Below are 15,663 nucleotides of genomic sequence, written 5' to 3' on the forward strand. Positions count from 1 at the left end.
TTCACAAAGTTGATATAAGTATCTAATATTGATAAGCGGTCTTGAGGAGAAAATTGAGTTGTGAGTTTGGCCCTTGAAGAGCGAGCAAGTTGAGTGAGGTGGCGGCAAAGCGCTCGGCAAATATTGACTGCGGTTGAGTGTCTCGAAACTTGCGAATTTTCCCCGGTCTTATATCGACCTAGAACTTCCATATTAATGCCTTCGGGGAAAGTAAAAACTTTTAATAGACTAGCCTTTCGCCTGACGGATTTACTTCTGAACTTAGTTTTTATTCGTACTGTCCTTTAACTTGAAGGCCCTAGGGGTATAGAATGTTATTACTACACCATGTAATCACAGTTGTTTCAAATACTTCTAAAGTCGAATAAAATTTTACACTTAGAGTTTAGAAAGTTAGAAAGTTTTGTTTAGGATTTACAATAAAACAAAATTGAATATATTTTTAAACTTTATTATAAAATCTTATTACATAAATTGGAAACTACTTATACAAAAAATAATACATAGAATAAATATGACAGGTGTTTTGTAATATAATTGAGTATTTCGTGATTTTAGTCATATAGATCTTTGCTGTCGTTTCACTTGTGCATGAACTTATTTAATCAAGTACCTTATGAACTATTCAAAATAAATATTACTAAACTAACTTACTCTAACATGATATGGTTTGTGAATTTGTAATGCATAATTAAATTTTACAAACTAATCTATCACTTCCAAATTTTCATATTGAGTATACTGAATATCTACGGGATTTAAAGGTAAGTGAGTATTTATATGTAGAATAACATGAATATGGTAAAATTTGGCAAATCTGAAATCTATGAATATCTATTCTATTTCAAAAATCGTTACCTTTAAAAACAAGTTCATTAAGACAAATAGCTATGCTATCAAACATGAATTGACTAATTTACCGACTACTCAATTTAGTCTAGTCTAAACATATCGAACAAAGCGCTATAAGTAAACATGCATGTTTCTATTGAATATGTTTTGAAACTACGTAACTATTGTGGATGGGGTGATAACGGATTTCCGTACCCCACACGGACATTTAAAATGTTTATGTAAGTGACTACGATTTTCGGCAACCCATCCGCTAAAACCCTAAATGTTGAACTTAATAATATAAATCAACTACGTGCACCGTGCCATCACAATTTATAACGTGACTGTGATCCTCTAAAGCTAATTACGTTAGATGTTACGATTTTTGTTCAGTCATCATTGTTCATTTCTTATCATGGCAATCGATAAGCAATCGATTCAATGTTTAACCTAATATACGAAATGGGTTGAATTTATTTCGATTCGGCTGTTGTGGTCTTCGGGACCTGTTTGGTCTGTGCACGGGCTCGTTGGCGCCAGATAGTAACGGCGACTGGAAATCATCTATCGCTTCTGACGTATTAGCGTTTAAGCCGAAGTCATCGTGGTTTTCTACGCTGTAAGCCTCCATTTTATTCTCGTTGGTTGACGAAGAAACAGTAGTTGTTGTCGTTTCCACTGATTTATCGGCATTAGTTACATTTGCGACCGTCGTACTTACTGTCGACATATCATGTGTTGTAGTAGGTATTTCTGGAGTAGTTGCTTCATGCACTACTGGAGTATCATTCTTTGAGTTCATGGTTGCTGCCTCTCCTGACGCATTAGCAACATTTTCAGTTTCGAAGTAATTTTGAGTCGTATCCATATTGTAATGATTGGACGCTGATTTTTCGGTTTTACCCTGAACTGAATCAACGGATTCATTGTTAGCGATGGCCACTGTACTGCTTGGAGTATTCTCTTGAACCAATGGAACTCTTGTGGTTATTTCGAAAACTGTGGGGGCAATAGTGGTTGTGTGACCTTCAGAGATAATAGTGATTTTAATGACTTCATTGTTCAACGTTATATTTTTTGTTGTTTCATCAAACTTTTTGGTTGGTATTTCTTTCTTAATTTCTTCAGTTGCCTCGACATCGACAAGTTTTACTTCCGTCTCATTATTAAGGGTGATATTTTTTATCACTTCCAGTTTAGATACATCTCCAGTATAATTAGTATAATATGTTTTTTCAATATGCACGTCTCGATCATCTTTTATTAACACTGTAAGATCTATTCCAGAATCATCATCTAATTTATCCGATAATGTGGAAGGCGACGTCTCTTTTTCTGTTACGATAATTTCCGCTTGAGCTGTTGTAGTTTCAGGCACTTTTTGCTGAAGTACAGGCTTAGTCTCAATTTCTTTTTGTAATTTGCCCTTGGGATCGGAATACTTTTCGTTATATTTCTTAGGCCTAATTGGTTTAATCTTGTCTTTTTTTGATTCATCGATAGATTTCGTTTGTTTTTCTTTATTTACTGTTTTTGGATCTTCTGTTGTTGTAGTCACGGTGTTACTTTGGTGAATATGTTCGTTTTGTTCATACTGCATGCCTTGTCTGGAGAAATGTTGTTCTGCCATTTGCTGAGCATGTTTTTCTTTTAAAGAGAGAACAGTCATATCATCACTAATTTTAGCCTTAGCCATTACTAGTGGAGGTACAAAATGGTCAGTAGGCTGCGTGAATATATTTTCTAGATTGCCAAGACGAGCAATTTCTTCGTGTAACATTTTGTGTTGCATATGTTTCTCATCTTCAATTTTTTCTAGTTCTTCATTTGTAAGATAATTGTCTCCATTTGCAATTTTCGGGATATAATTACTTTGTAGGTTATTATTATGGCTCAAACTTAAATCCAGAGTTTTATCGATATTTATTCTGTTAAATTTATTGATGTTTAACAGTTTTGTTGGTGGTTTATAGTTGTCTGCATGATTGATTTCTTGTACTGTAGGTGAAGCAACGATAGTACTTGATTGATTAATATCATCCTCATGTTCAGTTGTAGCGTTGTCTTCGGTTGTTATTTCGCTTGTTGTATCTTGTTCAGTAAATACTACATCTGTTGTGACTGGCCATGTGTTACTTAAAGATGTTAAGCCGGGAGTACTAGCTACTTCTTCCTCTTCAGCACACGATAAGTCCTTTAGTAAGTCTTCTCGTTTCTGCGAAAAACATAATGTACCTAGAATATTTGCTTGAATGTATGTCGCAGTACAAAGCAGTAATTGTATGTAACTTACCACATTGCCGGTGCACTGAACACGCTTCACGCCAGCCAAGCCGCAGTCAGCAGTTAGTTGCACCGCAGCACTCTCCGGCAAATACAGAATCGTGAGTGCTGGTAACGCACGAACCATGCAGCCCTCATTACCTAACGCCCATTGTGGAACTGTAAACAAATAGTGTTATCACTAAACTTGAAATCTTACCCAAATATCCTGAAAGTTTAATTCGTCATTAAGATATTACGATTCCCTAACATTTCAAGTTATCATAAACTAGTGGTATTTCAACCAAAATGTTGAGCGACGAGCCTTATTTATCTTAAGATTTTAGCCACTAGTCAAACAAAACTACTAACTACGTTAAGTACGTTTACTTCGTGAACCGGTTGAGTACCAAAATTACGTGAAATGTTGGTTTAAACTTTGTAAGATCAGTTTAAACTAGGTATCCAAATTAAAGTGAAGTTTTAGATTAATTAAAAGCTTTAGAGATGCTAGTTAGTTAACTGAAATTTTACTTAGTAAACTCTTTCTTAATTTTATTAAATTTAGTTTTACTCTTGATGGAAAGTCCTGTAATTTTTTGGGGCGATAATTTAAGTAATGAATTTCAAATGTCGCACTCTATAATGAAATGGAAAGAAGAAAGAAAATTGGGAGATAAAGTAAAATGTACGAGAGTACCGTACATTTTACTACAATCGCTGTTGATACATTATGACTAACCTGGTAGTTCACAGATGAATGACGCGACGGTAGGACCTCCACAGGCGCGTGCTTCCCAGCGGTAGTCGGCGGCGGGGTCGGCGGCGGCGCACAGCGGGGCGGCGCGTGCGTCGGGCGCCGAGCTCCAGTACCCATCGCTGCTCAAGCCGCGGTAGTCACTGGTATGAGAAAAGATTATGTAATTTATTGGAAAGCCCTGGTGGCGACTCTTGTATCACGGTTGTACTGCAAGCCCATACACAGGCATAAGAAAAGGCAGATGTGAAAGGTATAAACATCTTAAAATTACTTTAGTTTCTTGGTCTCAGTACAACCTCAATTTTATAGTAGAAATCCTCAGTTTGATGTCAAGGTCGTATTATTTTTAAACTTTGAAGCTTAATAATTAAGTGTAATATCTCAGGCAGTTTACAAAAAAATCTCATTTTATTTTAAACAACTTACGTCCAGGTAAAGTCTCCGTCAGGATTACTGCGGATGAGGCCGACCCACACGGCGCTGGAAATATCCAACTCTTTGAGGTAGGCCCGCACCGCATCGTACTGAGCCGTCGTGTCCACTGCAACAAAGAATAAGTAACAATTAATAAAAAAATCCAACTAAACATGGATGGATTTTGTGTAATGTCGAATCCTAAAATTTTAAGTCAGTGCACAAAAGCACGTGTTAATATTCGTTTCCTAGATTGATATTGACTAAAATACCTTCATTCGTACATACATTTACTTGGAATCGCAGATATCTGTGTCGAATATTGTCAATTTTAGATTTCTGAGCGCAAGGGGCCAAATCGGAACTCTATTACTGAGGTACCGGTGTCTGACTGTCCGTCTGTCACCAGCCATTCGCGACAGTTAGAATTTTACACTGCTAGAACTTTTTTTAGTGATGATGAGGTTTTGTTGCTGCTATATCAACGCTATAACGCGTCCATAAATTTCTTGGATGTCAAATAAATTATTGAGTACCCAACTAATGTCCAAATTACCCAAAAGATTTGTTTCTTAAGACTATTAATTAAGAATCCTCTGGATCACGAATTGGCCTCACATTTGAGCGGTTATTCAAGTTATTGAAATACCTAATTATCTAGAGTATTATTTCGAACAGCTGTTTTAAATAGCCATGCAGCTGATAAACAAATTAATGTTCGCTTTGGGACAACTCTGGTTATATCGTGATAATTGTACTGTCAAATACTGTAATCAGTAAGGCAATAATGTATTGTTACGTGATCATATAAATTTTGTGATTGAAATTCAATAAGAAATGAGATTTGCTTTTGAAACTGAAGTCACTACACAATTTAGTGACACAGATACAGAAAGATATATTTTACCCTCAACATCAAAAACACTCGTGATGAAATTTTAATGATTTGAAAACCAATCAAAACCAATGGCCCACGTACTTACAGATAAAGAGATCTCAAAAAAAAAAGCAAACCCTAATTATCTACACGAATCAACTTTAAAGAGTCTAACCATCGGACAAAGACTTGGCTACGTTAATTATAGCAAGTGCACATTGAACACAATAGTAACTAGACAAAACAGTATTTAATTTACAAAGTGTTTAACACTGAACGTAATCATTGTTCCTTTGTAGCTTGACTTGCGTCTATCTCTCGCGGTACGAAACCCTACCCTATTGTATAAAGAAACAAAGCAGCCTAAAGAGCTGCTTAATTATGTATATTAGGTAAACTTAACTAACTGAATCAAGTTACTTTCTTGTTCTAAATAAACTGAAACAGAAAGTTTGTTATGAAACTCCGTAAACAAAACCGAGCGGTGAACCACGTAGCGATTATGTGCCTATATTACATAAATACCTACATGTTTCGAGGCTTTGCATTCGTTATTGAGTTTCGCCAAACACACGAGATAACTTTTTATGTAATATGTCATTCTATTAACATTTAACGTAAAAGTTGGTAGACGGTGATCGGCGGTCTGTGCGTGATGAATTGCCACGCACCGGCCAAATGACGAGACGTTGCACGACGGCTCAGGTTTAGTCAGTAAGATTCCCCCAAGAAGTGAGGATTACTATGCGGTTAACCAAAAAAAGTTTGCAAGAGGATTCAACTTTGATCGTGAAACGTAAAATATCAGATAGTTTATCATTTAAAAACAACTAATTATTAGCTAATAATGTGTACATATTTTATGAAACATATTAGCTTTCAATTGACATTCCATTTAGTATTAACACGCATTCAATCTGTCATTTACCAACTGAATGCTGCGTTATGCGCAGCATTACAAACGAAGAGAAACCAATTTTAATCTCAACGTCTTCATTCTCAGCATATAAAGAGTATTCAAGAACAGCTAAACCAAGAGCCACGTATTTCAGGTAATCGACTCGGAAACATCGCTGCATGAATTATGTTCGTTCGCGATGTTCCATTTAAACGATATCATAAATTTACGTCCAAAGAGACGCAGCCAGAAGGCGTGCCGTGGTTTATTAGAAGCTCTCGGTACCTATTATATAGGAGCTGTCACGACTTTTCTCTGACACCTGAAAGCTATTGTAGGTTATGTTGATCTTTAATTTTCGTATTTCTACTTGGAGTTTTCGGGTGGTCATGTAGCTCTAATTATGTCACCAGATTAAAAAAAAACATTTCATACGACAATTAAGTATAATCCCTTAATTAATTTGGCTCAAAACTGGTTTTATATAAAAGTTCGGAAAAATCGATTCTCCAGCGCAAACTGTTTAAAGTTCTGCTCCGCAGTGCTGTAAAATATGTCCGTAGTGTAGATTTATTGCGTACCGCACGAATCTGTCGATTGAACGAAAATTGTAAAGAAATCCTTCCGCAATTTCCTCTAATACAACAAGAAAGAAATTTATCTATAGAGCAAATGGAAAAACGTAATTCATGTCCGGCGAATGTTCACGTAGTGCAGGTATGATTCGATTATGTCGCTTTGTGAGGAGCTCCTATTGTTGCCCTGCTCTATTTTTGTTTACGTCACGTAGCTTATAAACGGGGCCTGGAAGCTTTCTCGTATAAAGTGATCTTATTAAATGATCTGTAGTAGTAAAAAGGGCAAGATTTACGGTCTCATAAAAGAGAACATAAAAAATGTCTGTCATGGCTCCAGAAAATCTATTTATCATCAAGATCTAGGTTGGATTTAAGTTCTTTAGGCCAGCCTGAGTTGGTCAGCTTTGTGTACTCAGCGTATAACACACTGATTGTTCTGCGGTTAGCGTGGCTAATTACCGAGTCACCTGATAATTATGTACGCCATTTGATCCTGATTAAGCCAAGGATGGAATACGCAACTGATTGTAACCACCTGATATAGTGGTTGCTAAATTAACCTTTATAATGATAATGAAAATTATCAGTTGTGATCTTATTGACATTCTCCCTTCTAGTCGTACTATGTTCCTAATACTTATAACACTACTTCGACTTTACGTTACGTTTTGTCTTGCGTAAAGTTTAAAATCTCCCCAATAACTGTTGATTTCCACATCAAATTACAGCAACCATTTACCATAAGATTACGCGCTGAAATACATAAATTAGCGCTCAAGCACCCCAACTGCCAAATTGCTTATTCAGATCACCGCGATACAATCGCTTCTGATTGACAGCCCATTTTGGATGTCAAATAATACTAGGAAACTACCTTTCATGGCTGACACAAACGGGAAATTTACATTACCGTAGAGTGGAGTGAAACCGACAAGTCGGTCGTATTCAAATTGACGTCATTAAGTCGGTTACACGCCGCTAAGACGAAAGCTTTCACTAATTAAGACACACGGCCTCGTGTCAACAAGTTCACTTGCAAGGATGCGTATGCATTACGTACCTACTACACTGCGTATAAGATCTTACTTCAGGTACTCAGTTCTCTCAAATGTAAATTTCATAATTGTTTGCCCCAAAAGGAATACTTATTCTCCATTAAATTTAATGTAAGCTCTATTCAAAATTTTCTCTTTAAACGTACATTAAACAAGCAAGATACTAAGAAACATTATTTTCTTAAAAGCATTTTTATCTATACCAGCATCAGAACTATCTACTCCAAAAGATTAGAAACTCTTTAGCGCAGATAAATAACCCAATTAATTTAAAGCTGAAACAAGATAACACGAACGGTCCAGAGTGAGATGAATTGGTTCTACTTGAATGTATCAAAGAGCAAAGTAATTACTTTTTACTCGCACTTAGACCACTGCATTTTAATTGTAATTTATCTTAAACCTCGTTTTAACTGTAGAGTGTAGTCTAAATCCTTAAATAAGAAAATTTAATTAAAATTTCGTTGAAACGGGCACATAATTATGTTTAATTAAGTATTTTACGTTGGCCAGGTAGAGAAAATTTTGTTTCTTTCTGAGAATCATTATTCGTGAAAACTATGAATCTAAATTAAAGATCGCTTATAGTGCAATTGAAAATCTCTTATTTATTCGTTAATAATAATTAATGAAATAGAGTGGAAAATTAGAAAAAGACAAACACAACCATTTGTTTTCTTTTCAAATGAATTTGTTACGAGAACTAATTTCCTTAAGTAAAAATTGAGTGAACATTTCAATCACTTTAGACCTTTCGAAATTCTCAAGTATTTGTATTGATTGAATCTCGGTGGCATAGCTATTGAGAGGGATGAATAAAAGAAAAGGCATAAAGCCTTATAAATCCGCCAGAACTCATAACAAAAGCGGATTAACTCGCTCCGTAATAACACATTGTGATATTAGCCATCCGTGAAACCACTTTTTACTAAGATGTAATTTCTCAACGAGAAGCGAAACGAACATTTAATTAATATTTTCCTCATATTTAGAGCCCTTTCGTTGTTTCTGTTGTTAAAATTAGATTCTTATTAATTGCTTTTGATGGTGAATTATCGTTACTAAATCGACGAAAATACTTTGTATGGTTTAATATGGATGATTAATAACAACATAGTTACAAACCGTAACAAATTAGGTAAACATTAAACAATCCATATCGGGCCATCTTTACATATAAATTGCCTGCGAAGATTAAAGGTTGGTATCTATAAAGCGGTATATTGCGGTGAAATTAAGAAAATTTCCATATCACGTCTTAGGGTGAGTGTAGTGTAGGTACACAGCGGCTAGGTCGGCTGGCATCGTGCCAGACATCTTGGGAAAACTCCGGGGCACCGCCAAGTCAATATTTGTGATGCCATTTAACTGTCCCACCACTCGCGTCGTACGATATTTTATTGCTTGCTTATCTTTCTAACGTCTAATTTCAAGATTCAATTATACCTTCTCGTTTTCCGAAGTTAATTGACTTTAAAGAGAAATGGTACATGTGTAATGAGTTTGTGTTTCGTGAGCAAAATGTGTTCACTTTCATCCATTTGGTTCAATTTAATGAGAAGAAAATGAAGAAAGTATTTCTGACATTACTTTAGCTTATAATACTTTACTTAGTTAAGTAAACATAAACATATACTAATATTGTTTTATAGTCCAATATAAACAGTGTTACTTGAGGGTCCTTTAGGCCGGTTTAACTAAAACTAATTCACTAGGGTTAACAAACCAATCACTCGTAACCGCTCGTTAAAATTACAACGTGGCTTTGTTCAAAGCTGTTTAATATTTAACAATATACCCCGATGAAATCTCAGATACGGTAAAAGGTCGGATCTCAAAGCTATTAACCCATTTAGTTAAGCTTCATGACGTTTATTTATAATCCTAAACCATAACATGTGAATTTAGGGGAATACGGAATCAGGAAATTTATATTAGATTGTGAAGCACCGAGCCCGCCGCAATTTAGCCTCGGGGATCCCAATAACTACATTTGACGCCATTTGTAGGTACACGGAGCGCTGCCTTATTTATACCGCGGGCTTTAGCGGCACGGAGGCGATAACACCACCTTTATTGCCAATAACCACCGGTACTTATGTTACCGAACGTGACAATGTTTTTAAATATTATTACACGTGAGGCTTTGACAATTACTTAACTATGCTGTAAACTTAATGCGTTTTGTTATAGCTTTATGTTGAATATTCTGAGACTTCTACTTTAGTGGCTGATGTACCTGTAGTGGCCTTACTGTATATGTTTGTTTTAAAATAGATGTTCGAATATGGACTTTTGTGTATCGTAAGTATGGAATGTTTTTTCCTGTGTGCTTTTAACAGATTATAATATAGCTTTTTTGCTTTCTTATAGGTATGAAATTCCAAGTAACTCTTCTTTCTTGTGTCAATGAATAAATATGATTACAGTGTTGACAGGATTCCCCGTACAAATACTTTTTTACGGAAACAACTGGAATCTGTTTATTTAACCTCACTAATTTAACCCAAACGCGACCCATACAGCACAAATTGCGTCATGTGAGCAACGTATCTAAGCGATAGATTAGCTGTGCGATGAGGATGTCAATCGACTCGCCAGTTAACGAAACACATTGAGTCACGTACATCGATTCGTCGGTGTATCGATGTATCGAACAAATCGATGCATCGATGGAACGAGTTACAACGAGTTAAGCTGTGCGATCAGCGACGGGTTACTTCCACGTCACGTACACGATTCTCCACTACACTCTGATTGGATATTTTATAGCTTAAGATACTTTACAATACTTTGTTCTTCACTAACTTTGAGGGCGTTAGAAATATATTGTGTAGGTTTTAGATTAGCACATATAAATTTCTGATTGGTAAAGAATCATTTGATTTCAGAAGTTGATCTGGACCGATCCGGAAAATAAAAAACAACAGCTTTTCAATAGAATGGTAAATATTAAATTAAAGATAACTTGTTTAGATACATTATTTATAGTTAGGATTTTAGTTTATTTACATTATTAATGTTTACATTTGTTGCTTCGATTCCATTGAATAAACATAATTCAGGCATGAGAAAATAGGCATAGGCAAAAATATTCCTTGCTTATTTACATTTTCTTTTAATATTCGAAATCATAACATTGTATCCAACTTTGAAATTTATCTATACTGAATATATTAAAACTTTCGTCAACGTCACGATGAGAATAGATAATCTATTAAAGTCTGTAAAGAACACGAAATACAGAACTGTTGGGAATACGTAAGTAGATTTACATTATGAATTCAGGACTGCTGTATCGTACTTATACTTAACGAAGTTATTCCTAAACCTAAGTGAAGCATAAAAAGAATAGTGACTCTAAAAGCTATATTAAGTTAGACATAATATTATTCCTGGAATAGACTTAGTAAAAGATAGTTTTTGAAAAAGTTCTTCTCTTGTAGTATTATTTACGCAACAACTCGCACTGCAGCATGAGAGTTTTCAACTTAAAAAAACACAATGACATGGTATGCAAAAATATTTTTAGCCGTATGTATATACTTTACATTTTATAAATATAACTTTACCGGTCTATGAAGCAGACATTTTCTCTGAAATAACTCTCGTTGGATAACTGACTTGCTACATAGGTATTTAATTAAACAATCTGAAGAATCTGCGTATCTAAGGAGCCAAGTAGAGCCTGGAGCGTTCGATCTGGAGTGAAATTAGCTGTTAAACAGGCAGTGTGCCAGACTCAGCTTTAATTAATTAAGTGGTAATTCAAACGGCTAGAATTCCTAAGGGACAGTACTTGATGTAGCGATGCCGGCTCACTGACCACTCTGTGTGAGTGAGCCGGTAATGTACGACGTTTGTCGAGTACGACGATCAACATGAATTAATTGGGGTATAAGGCGTCAGATAAACTTCGGTTTTGTTCGTTTTTGACTATATCGGGCATGCATGGTAAATAGTTGGAAGTATAGTATTCATTTCCTTGTTTAATTAATATTTTTCTGTGTTTGACCTAGAGAGATCATTGTTGGAAGATCGCCACATGTCTCGTCACAATTTAAATAATATTGTCGAGTAGTGAAGGATACTGACTTCAATAGGAGACTGACCGACAGACTGACACTAGTTTTTAATATTGTTCATATGTAAATTGTTTTGACGTTCAAAAGTGCCATACACTGGTCTAATTGAAATAAAAAAATAGACTTTGACTTTGACTATATCTATATCTGCATTATTTTTTAGGTATTGATAGAGTACAAATAGTCTCGATAGGAATACGTATAATTCTACACATACTATCAGACATTAATGTTTCCGTACGCTTGCGCAACACAAAAAGTGGTCACAAGTTTGAGGAAAAACTTGAACGGCAAATAAGGGCATTGATAAGTGCCTCACTTTGTGTTCAAGGAGACAACGTAAGAGAAATACAATGAGAATCTAGTACAATATATGATACAAAAGATAAAACAACCATAGTTACGTTGCTTTGTTGTGAAGGTACCTGAACATAGTTCAATAAGACGCGTTTACCTGAAAACCGATAGTTTTCTCACGAGCTCGATTATGAAGACGTTAAAGTTAACTGTTATTAGTATAATAAATCGTATTTGCTTTCCGGGAAATATTATCGATGAGTGTGCACAACTTTGCTAAAGTTTCAAACGTCTATCCATAGACTAAATAATTTCATTTTTTACGAACCGTAAATACGATTTCCAAATCGGATAGGCATTTTTTTTTCTTAAACAAAAAATTAAGGTCATATAGTGATTTGAAATCTGGTTTGACGTTACTAACCTGTACTTGTCAAGAGATGTTTTTAGCGACCACTACCAAAATTAAGTGCTTTTTATCTTCTTTACACTTTAAAGATGTCATATTTTTTGGATATCTGTCTGACAGACGATACAGATTTATATTATTAGATTTAGTCTAATACCCTATTGTAGCAACGACAAAATAAAGGATCCTAAAAGGCGCAACAATGAGCTATTCCATTGTTTTACTCTTTCTGCCAACAAATAATAATATAGCCACAATACCCCACATCACACAGGGACTCCGTGCATTCTCATTCGCTCCGGGCCGAGCTCCGTTTGTTTCCTGCCTCCTTCCATTTTAACAATTCAAAATGTAATTAGGAAAAGCGACAAAGTGTGTGCACACCATTGTTACACACTTGCTACAACTAAAGGAATATTAATCATGTGTTCTTAGTCCTCCAAGTAATAGGTTTGCGTGCGACGCACCGGTCTCGAAATTGAATGTAAACACTGGCTCCCAGCACGCCATTTTATCACACCGTGTACACAGGCCGGGCCAGTTCGTATGTACCTTATATGTTATACTTAATACTTTCTGTTGTAAGGGTCTGGAGAAATACTATGGGATCTGGACTATTCAATGAGAGAATAGTAGTTTGTGTTTGAAGGCTAAAAGTTATATGAGTAAATGAGAAATCGGAAACTTGGATATAACATGGCTAATTATTACAGTTAGGGGGTTAGTACTGCCGTTCACTGGAAGTATTATCTCACGTTCTTATTCCATGTTGAGTCTGTCAAAACGAGAGCCTAAATTGGACACGTAATTCTGCGCTTGTATTTTTCATTTTAATAACGTGTATGTTTCAATTATAAACATTGTGGGAAGGAGAGACGAGGGCTTTATTTTTAAAACAACTTATTACGTATAAAATATGTAAGTAAGGCGGTAATAAAGAAGGTTTTTGCTTGCCTTCTGCCGTTGACAGGTATTATGTAAATTGGCAGGATTACCTGTATCACTCTCACAGCCAAGATCGACCTCGAGGCGATACCGTTAAAGAGGTTATTATAATATTTATTATAGAATACGCCTGCCCTTAACACAATTTACATCTGTTCAAAATTCTGGCGCACACGTGTTAAGTGTGAATAATATTTCAATTAAGAACGTGGCTCTTAATGAGAAAATACATGTAAAGGGATATGACTGAAACATACCGTACCTGTCTATCTACCTTTGACTGAGGAAACATTCCAAATTCGTAGGCTAAATTACTATTGCTATGAATTAATAAACCGCTCTACAAAATACGATTGAACTTTATAAAATTTCTGGCCGATCTCAAACAATTAACATTTATTACGCAATTGATTCAGCGAGAGTAGTGAAGATAGTTTGGTAATTCAATAAAGCGAGCAAATACTTTATCTTTGAAATTAAATTATAGAAGTTTTGTCCTCTTAGTGCTTCGCTAGATAAAGCCCAAATAGATAAAGGAGATCTGTAGCAGAGTACCCTAATTACGTTATTACTTAATAAACTATGTTGACAAAATACTTTTAGAACTTGAAGTTACGTAGCCATTTAAGGAGTCAGTAGGAGATTTATAGAGTAACGGGAACGTTGATAATAGAAAAAAAAGGCTCAACTTATTTTTCTTTGTATTAAAATTGTACTTGAGTTCTTTAATTTATAATTATTTTTATGATTTTTATAAAAAGTGACTAAGACCAAGAAACAAATGCATTATTATGCATTTTTTTCTCAAAATTTTAAAAAAGAAACTACAAACTCTATTATTTATTCGAATCGTATTATTTTATTGTATTCAATGATTTTTCTTTGTTCACTAATTGGTACGAGGAAATTCAAACAACATTTCTGGGAAATTATATCCATACACAAGAGTTAACAAGAAAGTTGTGCAAAAAGAAACAAAAATAAAGATAATCAAATAGGTACAAGACACTACAGGTTTATTATGAACAAATATTTCTGTATGCCTGATGAAGCTCAATTAAAAGACGCCGTTGTATAAACTAGCCCCATTTTTGTAGCTTTTACAAAATAACAAAAATAAAAACAAAACTTTTCCTTTTTTAGAGTTCTGTTGTAACATAACAAATTGCAGAATAACGAATTTTGTTAAACAAAATGGACAAAGTTATATTTTTCAATGTTTACAGTATAATTTTGAGCTCGGTTTTCCCGTAACCCGTAAACGTCCATTTGTAATGGAAATAGTTTTAATAGCGTTTTCTATTTTGATATGAGTTTCATTTTTCAAAGTTAATTGGAACATTTGGAGCGTACACTTTCCTAATTGAATGATTCCATTTGCTAAACTTGGTCAATATTAACTTTTCAATTAGGGGTGCTACATTTTAGAAATATTCGTACATTGTCGGGGATCGCGGCGGCCCGGGTACGTCCGACACTTGACACCGGACGCCGGACGCGCGCAACATACGCCCCTTAATTGCTGTCATCCGTGAACATACATAACCAGTATGGATCGCGAAGGCAAATACATTTAATTGAAATACATTTATTTGGTATAACAATTTATGAGGGAGTACCTGGAGAATACATAAATGTCTTACTGTTTATACTTATAATCTTTCATATATTGGTCTTTCAAGAAACTCATTTAAATGCTAAAACCCTTTTCCACATACATAATAAATCTCTTTTGTCAACACCTCTGTATTAGAATCGACTTGTGTCGATAACGATTGCGTTAAGTGTGTCACAGATTGTGCGTACTAACTCTGTCCGACTGCGTCGTAGCCTGCGAATATGGGTATTCGAACCCAATAGCCAAGAGAAATGATCGCATAAAAATACGAAATAGCGAACATTTCTTCCGATTTTTTCAATTCCGTAGACAAATGATATACATTATTGATACTATTCTCTGGTATCGTGAAAACTTATACATGTACAGACACGAGCAGAAATACATATGTGTACACATTCCGGAGTTCTAATACATGTGTAACGAAATTAAAGAGATTCTCAATAAATTAGTAATGAATTTATGTGTATATATAGGTATATATATTTTTGGCCGCGACTGTACCATACTATAGGATATAAGACGTGATTATGTTTTATACTCAATTAGAAGGTTCATTTTCCGCTGTTGTTTCATGTTTCCTTAGCGATATTTATTTCACAGAAACATTTCTAATGACGAACGAAATCAA

General features: G+C 35.0%; 1 protein-coding gene across 1 annotated transcript in view; it reads right to left on the reverse strand.

Moving 5' to 3' along the window:
- Positions 1 to 500: 500 nt before the first annotated feature.
- The window catches only part of LOC113493242, a 34,058-nt gene continuing 18,895 nt past the window's right edge, over positions 501 to 15,663 (reverse strand). Inside the window, exons 3-6 of the mRNA XM_026871115.1 lie at positions 4,283 to 4,397; positions 3,839 to 3,996; positions 3,128 to 3,276; positions 501 to 3,049 (exon numbers count right to left, since the gene is read on the reverse strand). Of these exons, the coding sequence (XP_026726916.1) occupies positions 1,280 to 3,049; positions 3,128 to 3,276; positions 3,839 to 3,996; positions 4,283 to 4,397 (2,192 nt within the window). The 3' untranslated portion in view covers positions 501 to 1,279. The remainder of the gene's footprint in view (positions 3,050 to 3,127; positions 3,277 to 3,838; positions 3,997 to 4,282; positions 4,398 to 15,663) is intronic.

The sequence above is a fragment of the Trichoplusia ni genome, chromosome 4 (genome assembly GCF_003590095.1).
Source record: "Trichoplusia ni isolate ovarian cell line Hi5 chromosome 4, tn1, whole genome shotgun sequence".
Classification (NCBI taxonomy): domain Eukaryota; kingdom Metazoa; phylum Arthropoda; class Insecta; order Lepidoptera; family Noctuidae; genus Trichoplusia; species Trichoplusia ni.